Source organism: Spea bombifrons, chromosome 4 (assembly GCF_027358695.1).
Source record: "Spea bombifrons isolate aSpeBom1 chromosome 4, aSpeBom1.2.pri, whole genome shotgun sequence".
NCBI lineage: Eukaryota > Metazoa > Chordata > Amphibia > Anura > Pelobatidae > Spea > Spea bombifrons.
In genome coordinates this window covers 101892972-101910382 of record NC_071090.1, presented here as the reverse complement: position 1 = coordinate 101910382, position 17411 = coordinate 101892972, and the positions used below count along the sequence as shown (strand labels likewise).

General features: G+C 44.3%; 1 protein-coding gene across 1 annotated transcript in view; it reads right to left on the bottom strand.

Moving 5' to 3' along the window:
* The window catches only part of NSD3 (nuclear receptor binding SET domain protein 3), a 46480-nt gene that overhangs the window by 26797 nt on the left and 2272 nt on the right, over positions 1-17411 (bottom strand). The window contains exons 2-6 of the mRNA XM_053463035.1: positions 15743-16503; positions 7275-7440; positions 6568-6722; positions 4555-5109; positions 3237-3366 (exon numbers count right to left, since the gene is read on the bottom strand). Of these exons, the coding sequence (XP_053319010.1) occupies positions 3237-3366; positions 4555-5109; positions 6568-6722; positions 7275-7440; positions 15743-16459 (1723 nt within the window). The 5' untranslated portion in view covers positions 16460-16503. The remainder of the gene's footprint in view (positions 1-3236; positions 3367-4554; positions 5110-6567; positions 6723-7274; positions 7441-15742; positions 16504-17411) is intronic.

The window sequence follows — 17411 nt, the reverse complement described above, 5'->3', positions numbered from 1 at the left end:
GAATTAAACACTTTAAAATAAAGAAATAAATACATTAGAAATATTCCCAGCGCTGCCCGATACCCCAGGATTTTAAGTTGATTTAAGCAGAATTGCACGAAAAACATATTGCGTGTGGTTTCGCGTTCATCTTTGAGGAGCTTTGACAGAAGACCGCAGGCCTCTGGGGTTTATTCACTAAACCGGGCCTTGTACTTTCCGCTTGCCAGCATCGCAATACATCGGGAACGTCCCACCAAGCGAGCTTCTGCTACAAAAAAGGATTCTGCCTCTATAAAAGGAGTGAGAAATCATGGCGCAGATTAAACTATACCTTATGCAGGGCCAGCCTTCGTGTAGAAGAGACTCGCCAGGGATAGCCCCTTCGTAATGCACAGCAAAGTCAGCGAGTTGATGCCACGAGTGGCTAGCGGACGCTTCCGTAAAGGCCGGTTTTAGTGGATAAACCCCTTTTTTTAATGGCGGTGAACTTGGAAAAACAGACCCTCGCTCCAACGTTTTTAAACGTTTTTAAACGTGACTAATATAGAGGAACAAAGAAGAGGCATTCATACAAACAAAACACAATGGTCTTCACCCACATGGATAGAATCAGCCCAAAACATTAAAATGGCAACTCGGATTTATACAGAGACGGCAGACGGAAGCGGGGGGGGGGGCGGGAGACTCGCCAGCCAAATCCCCGGCACAAGAGGTTGGAGGAGGCTTTTGGGTGACGCTCGCCCCAAAGTCAGTATTTCTGTCTCCGAAAAGTTTAACCGAAAGTTTAAACAAAACCGCTGAACATTCTAGAAGGTAACGCTACATTCACCATGGAACTTACCGGCTGCTAAGAACAAAGCCCGAAAAGCCATTCACAGAACAATATTCCCAACGCCTCATCATTGCCATACACGCTGCGTAACGCAAACACCTAGTGAGCGCCTGCGCATGTCCGGCCGAGGAACCCACTCGGAACTCAACCAACTACTAGTAACAAGGTCGGCTTCAGGTGGAGCCCATCCATTTTAGTAACTCATGTGTGTGAGATGTCCAAAGGAAAGCTTAGAAAAATAATAATACAATGACAAAATGCAAAGTATCAAAATGAGATGGAATGTGGAATATATTTACATTACAAAAAATGTATTTATTGCTATTTATATATATTTTTTTAAAGTCTCCAGTGTAATATATTTCAAATTTATGATCATCACAGCTAGGTTAAGACCCCTAAACTGAGTTCTTTGCCATAGCTTATAAATAAAAGACAATTATAATAATAATAACTTGCAGAAGGCCAAGCAATACTTCGCAAGTGCAATTAAAATACACAATTTTGTGGGGTTTTTTGGCGGGTTTTTTTGTGGTGAAAATCTATGAGTGATATTTGGATTGATTTACATCACGGAGACCACCAGTAGAATGATAACTTCAATGCGGACTCCTGAATCTTAACGCCTTCTTGGATCTTCTGACCAAATGTGAAGAAACTGGGTGAAGAAGTCTGGCAGTACGTGCCCAGAAGTCACTTTATTGAAAATTATAAAACCTTGGGCCGCTTGGGTGAAGGAAGGGGTGGGGGTGGGGTGTAGGATTTTATTATTTTCAATAAAGTCACCTACCTTTACTCCATCCATGGCTTTATTTGGAGGCTGATTTCTGGAGCTGGGACTTCTCTTCTCCCGCGTTCTTCACATTTAGTAGGATCAACTATTCAATGTCAGGGTACTTGCTGGCCTTTTCAGTCTCATCGTTAAAGTTACCTACCTTAAGCCAGACGAAAAGCGTAAACGAAAGCGAGTCTAGTTATTATGGCCGCTGGTGGGTTCTTCAGAAGAAAGAGATACGAGGATTCACTCGGGCGATCCTACTACCTCTCACGTCTGAAGCAACGCCCCAGAGCTTGGAGTTGGTTCACCTGTCAAATCGGGAGATATTTACAATAAAAGTACGGGCGTCTTTGTCTTCGGATGTTTTCCTACAATGTATGTATGCAATGATTAAAAAATAAAAAAAACTATAAAGTGTGAAAAACCAAAAAGAAAACACGCTGTGGTTTACAATGATCGGAGCCGCGGCTTCCCGGAGATGATGTGCGATGGCAGTGACATCTTGTGATGAGGTCCGCATGCAATGTTCACGTCACCTTCATGAGTACCCGTTTTTTTATTAGATTTGTTACTCTATAAGTCATCAAAATAATAATGATTTAAACTACTAAGTAAACCATAACCAACAGAGCGCAAAATGCCGCCTACCCCCCAGGTTAACGCACCACCCCCCAGGTATTGACATGAATAATATAATACATCTTCACAAAGTTAAGGCCAGTGAGGAACAAGGGACCAGCTAGAAAATGGGTTGTTTTAAACATGCAATTAAAGGATTTTTATTATTATTAATCACCCCCCCAACACACTGTTACCTATAAACTAAGCTTCGACACATTACTGAGCCCAGCCGCTAAAGTGCTAGCCCGACCAAAGCGAAAGGCGAGTTATACACTAGTTAACCATCTATCGCTGATCGTTATGAGGTAATTTTCAGTCAAAATTCCCCTCCCCCGTTGCGTTGGGACATCATACATTCTAGGCCTTACATAAGGGTTTACGAGCAGGGGCTTCTCTACCTCATCCCGTCAGTCAGCGAACTGCGGGGGGTAAATTGTTGGGGCTATAGAAATAATTATTGAAGTAGGAATAGTCAAAGGAAGCGGTGGGGAAATAAAGCAGTTTAGACTCGGATCTAAATGGTCGCTGACATGTTACATCGATGAAACCTACCTCACATTTATTATTATTATTAAATTATTTTAATAGATATGGACATCGTTTGAAGAATACGTAAATCTCCCGTTTCCGTGTTTCTGTCATGCTTATAGCGTGTCATTTTGCGAGACTCCCTGTCCCACCCCCCCAAAACCTAAAGCTCCACAACAAATATAAGAATATGACACCACAACATCACTAAACACCTCGGCCCCTGAGAGTTACAACAGAAAGTCCATTCGACAATGCCTTGTTATCTTTGTATCGTTTATTGCACAAAAAGCAGCATATAACAAAAATATCGATGGGGTGACAGCGCAGTTTTGAGACAAAAATACTGAGTTGGGGATGTCCTCTCTCTCTCTCCATTAAGTTTTACAGAACTCCAAGGCAGGCAGGATAGTCTCTTCCCCCCCTCCCCCTTTCACTCTGGCAGTAGTGGGGGGGTGTTAGGGGCAGACACGTGCAGTTTCAAAGAGTGCCTACCTGTGGCCCCCGATGAGCTTTCAGGAGCCGGCGTGTGCTGGGCGGACATTTTCTCGGCCTTCGGGTTGGGGGAGGGTGCGGACGCCTTTTCCGGGGCTTTAACTGTGATTTCGGTCTTGTTTCCAACTCCCTTGAATAAACACGACGACAACGTTAGGGGGTCGTAGATGGCAGTAGAAAAGAATGAATGAATGAATGAATAAATGAATGAATTAATGCAACAGGCAGAAGCAAAAAAGTAAAAGAATTAGCACACAATTTCTCAATCTGATCAGAAATAGAAAGCAGCTTTATTTCAGAATCGCTTATATCAGACAAGTGATCTTTCCTTCACCACCTCGAGAGGCCACATTAACCAAGTCATTATACGGCTATCCTGCACGGTCACACTGCTCCTAACGGATATCACTACGTTTTATCTTCAAAAAGGATGTCCTTGCACATTTTTACATCATCTACGAATTTAGCTTTTTGCAAGTCACAGCGGCGTGGTCCTATATAGATAAACGTGACATAAACCTTCTTACGACATTTTCGTGCATTTTCTCTGTGCTTTCACCTCCTCGCCCGCCCCTTCCCTCTCCATATTTCTTCCCTTCCCTTTCTTATGTTACCCATACCCCTCTGTGACTCCAGAGTTGTACCATTAATGTAAAATTAAAGATTTTTGAAGAAAAAAAAATTACTGCAGTTTTTCTGAAGTAATACTGCAGTTTTTTGGACATGAAAAAACTGCAATACTGTAGCTTTATTGCATTTGTACTTCCGTACAAAAATAACTGCAGTAAAACTGCAGTACAGTGAAGTACAAATGCAGTAAAACTGCAGTAAATGTGCAGCAATGTGCACACGATAGCCGAGGGTCCCATTTAAATTGTGTTCTCCCATTTGCAAATAAATGGAGGGATTCGGCAGAGTCTCCCTTGTCCCTTTCGTCAAAAATGTCTCCTAGTTACAGGTCGGATACAAGTTATGGGACTATACGTGGTAAACTTGTTGAGATTAAGTTTCAGGCAGGGTGACGCGCTGTCCCCGGGAAGAGTCCCTCAGAAGTAGAGTGCGCCCGGGAAGAGTCCCTCAGAAGTAGAGTGACCCCGGGAAGAGTCCCTCAGAAGTAGAGTGACCCCGGGAAGAGTCCCTCAGAAGTAGAGTGGCCCCGGTAAGAGTCCCTCAGAAGTAGAGTGGCCCCGGGAAGAGTCCCTCAGAAGTAGAGTGGCCCCGGGAAGAGTCCCTCAGAAGTAGAGTGGCCCCGGGAAGAGCCCCTCAGAAGTAGAGATTAAAATAAGGAAAATGAAACGACTCTGAAACTAGAAATTACCTTGGTCGTGTATATGAATTGCTCAAAACCATCTGACACGGCATTCTGCAAAGCAAGCACATTTTCAATTTTCACCACAGGGGACATGTTGCACTTCTGAAGGTCCAGCGTGCCCTTGTGCAAAAGTACTGAGGCAGGGAGCGACTTGCGGGCAGCGGCGGTCTTCCATGCGGTTTTGGTTGGTGGGGTCTGAGGAGACTGCTGCTCCTGCTCCTCCTCCTCCTCGTGCGCCATTTTGCGCTGGCTTTGCCTCCTGGTTTCAGAAGAAGAGTCCTTAATGTCTTGTGAAGGAGGCTGGGAAGGAGGAGGTTGTGTTGGCGGCGAGGGGAGGACTTCAAAGGGACGCATGGACTCTGCCTCACTACTCGAAGTCGACCGCCGACTCCTTTTGCAGGTCCCAGCTGCTTTCTTGGGCTCCGGAGGAGTCTCTTCATCTATATAGATGAAAGTGTACTGTTCTATCCTCTCCTCGCGCGTCATTCGAAGTGCTTTCTCCGCATGCGCGATGCCGATCTCCCACTGCACACGCTCCTTCTGAGGCCTTGGCTTCCGCATCTGAAACACAAAGCAAATCTTTTACAAAATGAACCACCGGGGTTTGGTTTGTTTCTCTTCTACCAAAAAGTAATTCATACATTCGTAATGTAAAGATCTATAAACGAATGGGAAGGGATGGGATGTCGGGAATCGCTGTTCACATGATGAATTCTCGACCAGGAGTAGATAGACTCATAGAGGAATCAATAACTTGCTGCATTATTGGCCATTATATGGCGAAGAAACACAATCAATGTATTGGTTCCATGATGGTCTTCATACTTCCATTGTTACAATTACTTAAACATTGTGTGAAGGCATATTCAATATGTTCTGGATGAGCTTGACTGTTAGATCTACCATAAAATAGAGATTACCCCCAGAGATGATTTGGTAAAACAAAACAAAAATACCAGTTTTAGTACGTTCGCGCTCTTCCCTCTCTTTACAAAGTTACTTAATCCAGCAATACATCTCAAAAAGATAACAAACTGCCCAACCTCATATCTCGCAAGTCAGCAAGTTCTTCCTGGCCTAACAGGGCATGCGATTATGTAGAGGTCTATTAGCTCAAAGTAGAGTTCTAGTTTTAATACCTAGACTTTACTATACATTATGAAGAGCCAACACCAGCGAGCTTCTGCTGTATGAAGAACTTGGCCGGCCCTGTATAATGCGTATTAACGTCTCCAAAGTGTCCTCGCTGGTTTAATGGTGCAAACTTACCAGCGATGCCCCTTTAATAAAGAACATCGTAGCGAGAGAGCTTAAACCACAACTCTGCTTCCAGAGCAAATACCATAGCCTCCGACTGAAAGGCATGGAGAAATTAGATGGGGAAATCCGTTGGTTAACCCAACGTAGTTAAAAGGAAAAAAAAATGCTGCGTAAAATATCATCAGACAAACCCAGGATCATTTTAAGTGAAATGCAGACAAAGCAGACCAGCGGCAGCCGCTCGTGCTTTCGGAGAACACGGGTCGCATGTTACGTTTCAGGTCAATGTGGAGGTAGAAGTGGAAATTCAGGTCAATGTCAGTCGTTAGAATATCTTATTCAGGAAAGCTAAGCACATCTAATAAGAGAAATATCAGATGTGTACTGTGACTGTCTTAGGCTGCTTCATTGTGGAGCCGCCTCTACAATCATGGATTTTGGTGTTTTGTCTTTATTTCACTGGCTGATAGAGGAAGCAGGAGGGACCACAGATGGAGCCAGGATGACACTTTTTTAATTAACTTTTGTTAATCAAGGCTGGTATCTAGATTAGAAATAGAGAAAGGTTTCTAGTGGAATTAGGTCAGCAGTGCTGCATTTTCTGTGGGATTTAAACGCACTCCTCCAGTCACATGTTCTGGGTTTATGGGAAATTACGAGGGTCGTGGTTCAGTAGACATATGTTTTACACCCGTGCGATCGCCCTAATACCCCTAAGAAGGCATCCCCTATTACATCATAGCGGTTGGGTTACGGCACCTTCAGTTTCTCTGAGTGGTTAACAGCTTTGGTGGAGTCTTCAGCCAGCAGCTGCTGGTACTGCCTCTGGCCCCGGTACTCCCGCATCCGCTTCTCGTGCACCCATGCCCTCTCCGGCTCGTTGCTGAAAAACTGCACGTGGTATTCGCGGGCACCTAGGAGACAAACATTTCAAGGTCCCCGATCAGAAGAAATGATTCAAGAAAGCGCTGTGTAACTATTGTGTCCTTGCTTAAGATACTGTAAAGCAGCGTTTCCCAAAGTGGGCGATCCAGGGGGGGGCGGGTTAGTAGTAGCCTTGGGTGTAATTGGGTGTTGAATAAAAAAAGGGGGGTCATAATGAAAAAATAAAAAAAAATTGTAATAAAGTTCCAACTATAACCCAGTGCGTCTGAGAGGCGCCTGGAACGATCCAGGTAGATTTCGGGTGAGGGGGGCACTCTGTCACCTAAGAAGTTTCTATTGACGTTGTATTTATAGCTTTAAAGGGATACTTTAATAAAGAGTATGATAGGCGATTTATAATAATGTTTTGTTTTTAAGGGGGCTTTTGACTGCCTCTAATTCAGTAATTCCTAAAAACCAGCCTGTTGGGTGGCTTGCGGGCACTAAAACCTCCTTTCAAAAAGTTTTAACAGGTTCAACAAAACCAACTTCGTGTTAGCGGAACTTTAAAAGGACTCCATGAGCTCCGGAATACCCCTTACCTCTTGAATTAATTTTGCTGTGAACGTGGAGCTGAGGGTCGCAAGACACCATGCATGGCCACCAGGGGTACGATCCCACTTTAGACCAAACCAGGTCTCCCACGTGGAACCAGACACCAGTTCTGACTTCGGAAGGGAGCGGTGAAATGTCTAAGTGCTGCTGAACCTAGAGGCAAACACATAAGAACCCAGTTATACACCCAACAGTTTAGTATCACAGGCTAAACATAACCCTCAGTGACTCCCCAAAGAAATCACATGCCAAGTAATTGCCGCCATTACTAACAGCATCTTCCCCTACAGGAGTGGCGCTGAGTACATTATGGCATTTATGGGCAGCTGATATGCCACAGACTTCCTCTTTAATCTTCTTCCGCTTTAAAGTAACAATGAATAGCACAGAGCGGAGAACACCGCAGGTGAGCGGGGTGGAGAAAAGGGCAGTAAGTGGCTTCAGGAAGAAGGAGAGCAGGGCAGAGTGGCTTCAGGAAGAAGGAGAGCAGGGCAGAGTGGCTTCAGGAAGAAGGGCAGAGAGGCTTCAGGAAGAAGGAGAGCAGGGCAGAGTGGCTTCAGGAAGAAGGGCAGAGTGGCTTCAGGAAGAAGGAGAGCAGGGCTGAGTGGCTTCAGGAAGAAGGGCAGAGTGGCTTCAGGAAGGAGAGAAGGGCAGAGCGGCTTCAGGAAGAAGGAGAGAAGGGCTATCAAATGAGCTAAAGCGCTCTAGAGGGTCCCTTTAAAGTGGAGGAGAGAGTTAAATTAGGGCAGTAAAATACATTTAATTGCATCATTAACACTGTACAAATACAAAGACACCAGAAATAAAGCAAAAATGCGTCTCAACAGGAGATGGCAGACATCATGACGTAATATATATACGGGAATACACGCCGTTTATAAAGGAGGCCGGGTATGTTCTAGGCTGCTGCTGAAGAAGTCCTTTGATGTCAGCAGAACGTTTAGAACATATCGCATTCCTTAAAGGGGAGCTCAGCCACTTTAAGGCTGGTTGAGAGGTCCCTTTACATTTCGGAAAAGGACCTAATAAGATGCGTGGAAAGCGCTCCTTGATTTTGCATTTTAGTGTGTATTCATCAGCTGAAAGAAACACACACTTATCCTTAGTAGAAGTTGCAGCTTCAGAGATTGGTGGTGGCGGGGGGGTATACTTTGTGTTGTTATTTTTCAATGGCAGGAAAGCACTTGCAGTAAAACCAATGGGAACACTCTCTATGCATGCATGTGGGGGGTCTCGTTACACATTCTGGAAGTCTTGCTCAAGCCAGGACCGTAGCCGGCTGTGAGTATTCCAGCAAGACACGCGATCGACCCAACACGTCTTCTCCGGGACATGCAGCGCTGCGGGAGGCTTTCTGACAATTCCTTCCATGCATCTGCATGGGTGGGGGGTGCGATTGTATGCATTAAGGCTGGAGAGTTCCTTCTACTTAATGCTGGCCTTGCCACAGGCTGCCTCCAATCTCAGCTTCCAAGAGAGAGGACAGGCACTTGTGGCGGGGTGGACAGCCCCAGGGAAGTGTATGTGTTCAGAGAGGTAAGATCTTCGCCGTTTTCCATCCACTATCTGATTGCGTAACGATTATCATCATCACCACCGTTATGATCCAAAACGCTGAGACTTGTCATAACACGTATCAGAAGCTCACACTGAGCGGCTATATCACCAAATTCATGGTTTTCATAACTATCCTCATCACAGGGAAAGTGAGATCGGGTGCTATTAGATGGATTGTCACCTCGCCGTGTGAGCTGCAGAGGGAATCTTGTGATTTTTCACACAATGAACTTCAAAGTCCTGGACTCCAGGGCTACGTGTAGGGTCTGTATAGGCATCATTTCCATCAGTACTTTATTCTCACTTGTCTCACTTGCCATCAGAATCAATGTGCAGACCGTGGGCCACCCTCACAACAGTTCTGGTTTACGGACTGGCTTCAGCCGGGGCAACCACTTAAAATTCAGGTTCATCAGTGCCCTGAGGCTCAGGTCTACATACAGGTTGGTTGTCTGTGTTCTATTTCCAATTATGTCTTGACTCAGACCTGGAATACCCGAACGCCCTTCAAGGAGCCATGCTGTGTGCATGGACTGGGAGCTGCAAGCCTGGGGTGTCAATGTTCAGCTCGTAGGGACATCCTAATTTAACCAAACAGCCTACGGGAATCATGAATTTATTTGGGATACGGCGCTCCATATACTTTTTTTTTTTTTTTTTTTTTTTATGAAAAAGTGTGATGCGTGGTGGTGGTGGTGGTGGTGGTATTGCATGTTCTTGATTCAGTGATGTAACACACGCCAAGAACTGGCTCTTCAGCAAACAGGTCTGTCAGGATTCTCCTGCTCATTCGACAGATAGCGCAGGTTCACCGAACACTGATATTTGTATCGAGACCGTTTAATTCCAGCCTCTCCGTTCACGAGTATAAAAGCGATGAACTTGCCTCTTCGCTGCACACGGCCGAGGGCGTGGGATGGACAACCAGAAGCCAACAGAAATATACAAGAACTGCATCTTATCCAAATAATTACAAAGCAAACAACTTCAACATACACATACTAAAAAAAAAAAAGCACAGAATAAAATAAACATGAAGACGTTTCCACGCTGCGGCCATCTTGGTTTCTTCGCCAGTGAATGTTGTCCCACTTGGTGGCTTCATCTCGCTCTAGACCTTTCTAAGCCTTCTCTCTCCAGTGTGGGCCAACCAGGTGCTTGCTTCCCTTTTACCTTTAGAAATCATACATATTTATTTATGACTTATTTGTTTCCTTTCTGGTTTGGTTTTCTTGGGTTCTGTCTTGTGCCTGGTTGGTAGTGGAGCTCTGCCCACAGCCCACCATGTTCTTAGCACTCATTGGAGGGAAAACACATCTAAACTTTTTAACAAACCATCAATCCACCTTTATTTTACACACAAAAAAGAAAAAATTGAATGTTTTTCAGTACTATCCATGAATAGCATGTAATCTGTATGCGTATAAAAGCCTGGTCACTGTGAATTTTCAGTCGTGCTGGGCGAGATTCACACTGAATGGCTATGGAACGGCTAGGATAAGTGTGAGTGAGTGAGTGAACGCCGTATTTGCTTGATTATAAGATGACCTCCCCAAAATTTTTATATTAATTTAGGGGGGAAAAAAGAAAAAGCCAGACTATAAGACTACCCTATAAGAAAAAACATTTTATTACTAAATATTAATTCACATGTAAAACTTTTTCATATTTAATAAAAACTATGATTGAGAAAAATGCATTTGTTTTTATTTCCTTTAATTTGCAAAACTGGCCCAGTTACGCACATCTTCCCCACGGCTTGCTACTCTTCCCCTTAATATATATGCCTTATAGCCCCTATATTTAACTCTGCCCCCTTATATGTCTTATACCCCCCTATTTACCACTCTAATATGCCTTATACCCCCGCTTACCGATGCATCCCTAGACTTGTCCTCCGTGCTCCACATTGTCAAATAGGGGCAGCCGGTGGACGTCTGCGCGATGCGCGTAGACAAACTCCGCTGCTACCTGGGTCTTGCGCTAGTGCTTCTATGACTGAGCACCGGAAAGTCATGTGATGCCGGCGCTCCGTCATAGAAGCCCCCAGAAGTAGTGCCGGCAGCAGCAGAGGTTGCCAGAGAGGATCCAGGTCCCCTGCAGCGCTGCGGGGCATCTGGATCTTAGTCTTGTACTCAGACCTCTATTTGAGGTCTTATCGTATGACGGCCTCAAATATAAGACGAGGGGTATTTTTCAAAGCATGTGCTCCTTGTCTTATAATTGAGCAAATACGATATGTTCATCCATACACACCTGACATAGGGTGCTGAGAATGTCAGCAAAATCTATTTACACAAGAAGCAATTCCAAAACGCATTGCGTGGGATACGTGCAAAACACAACATGTTTAAAACCTGTATGGTGTGGGTTTGTGTGCGCAAACTTACCACAAGCATAGCTGCTCCTCAGATCTGTTACGCGGTACAACGATTAAAACAGAAAGAACCACTTCTGCATGAAACGCAACCCTCTATAACGCGCAGCGGTAATTCTGACAGGACTCGGCGTCATGGGTAACGTTAGAATAGGTCAAGGCTAAATCCCACGGACAAAGATATCTCTCTTCCAGACTTAAACGCCGTGCTGGATACTGTAATGGAGTTTAGTACTGAATAAAATAATAAAAATTTAATTTATTTTTTCTCTCAATAAACTGCCACTGTAGTCACGTGATATTCCGGGTGACTTCCCAGCCCAAACGCAACATTACGCCGATTCTTTATGGCTATGTTAATGAAGCCCTGCTTAATTCTTTCCTCTACAGACTTTGTCAGAGGGTTAGGCTGGGTGATTAAGACTTAGCCATTCCAGCGTTCACCACAAGTCAGGGTGTTTGCCTAGAAGATTGGGCCAAGATAACAGCTAAAATACATAAAAATCATTTCTAATATGACACTAGTAATAAAAAAAGGTTTAATACGAAAATAGTCTATGGATTGCCGGCAAAACCAATACATTTACAAATATAACGGAAATTTATATATAAAAATAAAAGGCCAAAACAGAACATATACTCCGGCCTTATTCAATATTTTATGACTTTTATGTTTGTTTTTATTTTTTTATTTTTATATCATTTAACAAAATGAGCGAACAGAATCTAAATCCAGTGCGTCAGTCAGGGAAAATATCGATTTGATTTAGATTTCTCTTCTGTTCTATGTTAAAAATAATCTATTAACATGTCTATCATAAAAGCATTCTTACGTTACAGCATTGTGTGTGTGTAATTATATATATATATATATATATATATATACACACATACATATATATATATTAGGGCTGCAACTAACGATTATTTTAATAATCGATTAATCGGCCGATTATTTTTTCGATTAATCGATTAATCGGATAAAAAAAAAAAAACAATATTTAATAAATGCCCTGCACCCACCCACACTCTGCCCCATCAGTTTCCCACCCGGCAATCAATCTCTCTCTCTCTCTCTCTCTCTCTCTCTCTCTCTCTCTCTCTCTCCGCTACCGCATCGTTCCACTTACAACGTTCAACCGCAAAACTTTATTCAAATCTTCATCGTTCACGTGCGTCACATCCGTCATTACGTAACTTCAAGCAGACGGACACTACAGAGCTCTGCAGCAGAAACGGGGGAACGCTGGCGGAGGTAAGTGAAAGGAGCCGAGCGCTCCAACGACGAATCCATCACTCGATTAATCGATAACGGAAATCGTCGACAACGATTCCCGTTATCGATTATTATCGATTTTATCGATTCGTTGTTTCAGGTCTAATATATATATATATATATATATATATATATATATATATATATACACACATACATATATATATATATAGCATTGAAACGGTCCTCCCAACCGGCTTGTGCCCTTAAGCCTTTTTCCTTGTGGCCAAGTCTCCTCCCAAGTAGCCTGCGTCAAGGCACAATAGGGAGACACTGAGTTCATTCAGTATATGGCTGTGCTATGGAAAAACGCATTGTGAGCCTCTGAGCTTTCACACGGACGCCCGGCGTAGCAGACTGACTGACTGACTGACGTACGCGAGGGGCGATTGTAAGCGAAACTCTGCTTGTTTTGCCGTAAGACTGGAATTAGCAAGACAAACACAGATAAAGTCAGCCGCACTTGGAAAAAGAAAATGGTTCCGTATGTAAACACACATATAATGGGATAAAGCCACGCCGTCACCAACTAGCGCTGGGAGCCTGAGCCATTTTATGCAACAATGGAGGGAACTGGAAAAATCGGTAACAGAGCACACAGAATGACGTGAAAGGTGCCGGTAACACATGGACATGGGAGCAGAAGCCGGGGCGGGCGCGGGGGGCGGGAGCACCCAGGTCAACAAAATCCTGATAATCTTGATACTATAATGAGCACCTGTACAGCCGCACACCTGCACCCCGACACTAGCCATGCTGACGCTAACTCCAGCACACTAACTCCTCTCAGAAACACTGATGTACATACACACACACACACACACACACACCTCGGCCAAACAGACCCATTATTCTTAACGAGTTGGCAGACAACCAAACACACATACCACAGCCAGCCACACACAGACACGCATGCTTCATGTGATCTACTTATCTCTCTTAGGCACCTGGCCCGGGGGGAGCACTCCCTCTCGCGCATGGTGCAAACCATCACGCTAGTAGCAGAGGGTCACATGAAGCATTACGTGACCCCGCGGAGCACACGTCTCGCAGATACTGATGGGACATGATCTGTGAGAGGATTATTACACTCCACGCACAGTCCTTTATTTATAAATCGACTCGGAAACGGCTGCGGTACCCATATGCCCTTTTCATCAATACCTATATATTGCACAACTTGAATAACGTTTTTCATTTATAAAACCAACTTGAAATTCTTATTTGCTTAATCTCATAATCATGGCAGCTCGGTAATTCATACCCCGCACGGTCATACAGTGCAAGGCCGGAGCAGCCACACAAGCACACGCAGCCCTACAGGTGCCAAACCCAATCGCACGACCGGGAAGTTAAGTGCGCGAAAGCCAAACGGCGCGGGCTCCTCTTCCGTCAGCAGAATGTTTCACCGCCCGGGGCACGTTAATTACCATCAAGAAAAGGCACAGCGGGACTTAACCAAACAGAGATTTAGCAAACAAAATGCAAGACATTCTTTTGCAAACACGGAAATATCGAGGTTGTGCATAATTTGTGAAAACGTACCCCACAGATTTTCCTGTTTATGGGCACGGGGGGGGGGCTCGGTGGACACATTCGCTGCCATTCATCGCACCCACGGCGTCCATGTACAGAGGCGACGTACGCTACTAGCCGTGCTGTGTAATCCCACTGATTTATAACGCTTAACAAACACTAGAAAACTCAGATATCGGCCCTCAAAAGAACAACCGAGCTGGAGGAGACGGCACCGATAACAGCGAGGGGGACCCAAAGACGGAAAGCGATACCGCCTAACGGATTTAACGTATACAGATATGTTTTCTTCAGGTTCCGTAACGTTTGATTTCCGTGACAGCGGTAAGTAGCACGCCTATTACGCAAGGGCTCCAACGGCGCCATTTAAATTTTTAGGCCCAAGAGTACACACACTGCCAGTGGGAAAGAAAATAATAATATATGTATATATATATATCCAGAAGGACCCAGCACAGCTCCCCAGTCAAGACTGGCTTGAAGTCAGTACTGACCCAGTAATTAATGGAGATAGATATATATATATATACACACACACACACACATACACACACACATATACTTATAAGACCACCTCTTGTAATGTCAAACATTGGGTTATAACCCCAAAAATGCCCTTCATTTAAGTCACTTAAACCCAGTATTCTTTTGCAGCAAGAACAGCTCAGTGTCGGAAGTAACCTAACCAGGATCGGATGAGCCCTTTTGCATGTGAAAGCTTCCAGGGATAACCCTTCTTAATGAATTCCGTCAGCGGAGACCACAAAAAAAATAACACACCACGGCCAAAGTAGATATTAGTCTAAAATAGTACAGTATCTACTAACGCAATTACTTCATACACTTAAAAAAGGCCAATCAGATATTAGCATAAAAAACGGGGTATTTTACGGGAGGAGGAGAGCATCTTTGCCTCTTTGACGGTAAGACCTCACCTTGAATACGCCGTGCATTTTATGGACATTATGGAACTAGAAAAAGTGCAAAGGAGGGCTAGAAAATGAATACGTGAACGGAAGATCTTAGTTATGAAGAGAACATCTGCATTCGTATCCACTAGAAAAATGGTGTCTTAGAGGGGATATTATAGCATTGTGTAAATATGCGCGGGGGCCGATATAAAATCGCTAGCCAGTGATCTGTTCATTAACAAATAATGTACAAAGAAACAAGAGGTCACCCTCTGAAACTGGAAAAGAGAAGATTTCACAACAAAGGAAGGGATTCCTTACAGTAAGGACGGTAAAGGTATGGAATCCACTGCCAAGAGGTGCGTTGCGTTAAAATACAATAGATGTCTTTAAAGAGGCCCTGGAGATTATACATATATATATTAGAAAAGCAGAACATACAGGGCTATACATGATAGAATAATATTTAAGAATTTCTTGATCCATTGAGAAATCTGATTGGCTTTTGGAGTCAAGAAGGATTTGTATAAGAGTTGAACTTGACGGACTTAGTAGTAATTTAGGCTGAAAAGAATAACTAACACTCATATTACAGGAAAAAAGGTTCAAAGGTAGAAAGAACCAAAACGTGATGCCATAGACTTTGCGACGGCGACTCTTTAAAGCTCTAGGTGGAACTCAAGGATATTCTGGACCTAAACTTTCATACGATTTAAAAAAAATATATAAAATGATAAAAGATATAAACAAGTGCATGAGTATTTTGTACATAAAAAGTTGTACTGCGGCTTAACTTACGCTTTCCTCCTCGTGAGGCTCCAGCTTGGGAATCTTTTGCGGACATTGGTCTTCTACCCTTAGTTCTTCACGGTGGTGGTGATGGTGGTGATGATGCCTGCTCTTTTTCCTTTTTTCCCTCCTTTCTTTCCTCCTCTCGTGCTTTTTCCTGTTGAATTCACTGGCTTGAAACTCGTGGAGGAGATCCCCGCACAGCGAGGATTCAAACATCTCCCTCCCGTTCTGGATAGTCTTGGTAATGCGTAACTTAATTTCCGGCGAGCCAGTTTTCTTCTGAGGGGTGGTAGTGGAAGACGGCGGATATTGGAGTAGGCTTGGAGGGGAGGTGGGCTGGGGGGGAGATGACTTGACCAGGCCCTCGTGGGGCCGCATGACTGCGCTGTCCAGGGGGTAATACTCCAGGGTGCTGTAATTTCTGGTGCCGTATCCATTGGCCGATCCGTTGGGGTACTGCGAGTATGTCTGGTACTTGACTTGTGGTTCATAACCCAGAGAGGGAGGGTAGCCATTGGTGAGGGGTGGCAGGTCCTCGGTGGTGGGAGTGGGGTACTGGAAATCTGGCTGCAGGCCAGAATCGTAGGGCGTGCGCCCGCCCTCGTCAGCCTGGTCGCTGCTGTTGGCGTCATCCTGCCGATTGTTGGCAGAGTCGATGAGTTGAGGGGGTTGCTGGATTGTATTTCCCATGATCCCTTGCATGAAAGAGAAGGAGAAATCCATTGTCGTGCTCAGGCATCATCAGCTTTCCCTTTCTCTCATAGGGCCTAGGGTGGAAGGAGAGACGTTTGATTAAACGCGGCAGTAGCAGTGTCATTCCTAGCACTGAACGCGCAGAACCCTACCTTAAAAGTCATTATTTGAGCAAAATGTTGTCTTATTCATAATTTTAGCCAGGAATGGTTGCCATGTGACCAGCGGCAGGTAACCGAAGCTTGTGATTGGCACGCAAATTAAAACAAACAAAAAACACTCTCGGCGATCTCGCTTTACATTATAAAGCGTCGGCACCAACAAGCCTTTATCCATTTAACCATGCATTGCACAGGGCCTTCTTAACACACAGCAACAGGCATGCGCGTGCACCTTGATTGACCTGGAAAAACACACAACCCGACTGCCTTTTCAACAACTTCAACCCGTTTAACACGTCTGCAAATCCTTCGGTGTGTAATGTCACTTACTTCGCGACCGGCAAAAAAAACCCTCCTTGGGCCAATGTTACCGTTTTCAATGTTCAAATATATTGATTTATTTGTATAATTACCAAAATCATGCATTTTTAGGGCATGCTGACAACAATGAAACAAAAGGATTCTTCTTCTACGCCTGGAGGAACGGCAATAAAACGCGACAAAGTGAAGCCGGCCAATAAACTTCACATTAGGATGTATTCAGAGATATATACCTCTCCTGCCTTGGCCCCCCCGGCACCATACCTGCAAACGCCAATAACCTGTCCCTGATATATCAAGCAGGAGTGCATTATATCGAAAGGACCTTCACCTGCCTCACGATATACTGGCCAAAAGTTCGTAAAAATATATTAACCTGCCTTTGTAATCAAGTCTTCACCAGCCGGGCAGCACTGCGCATGCAGAGCACAGGGACAGCTACCAAACTATAACTCCTGGAACTATAACTGCATATATATTTACACACAATCTATATCTAT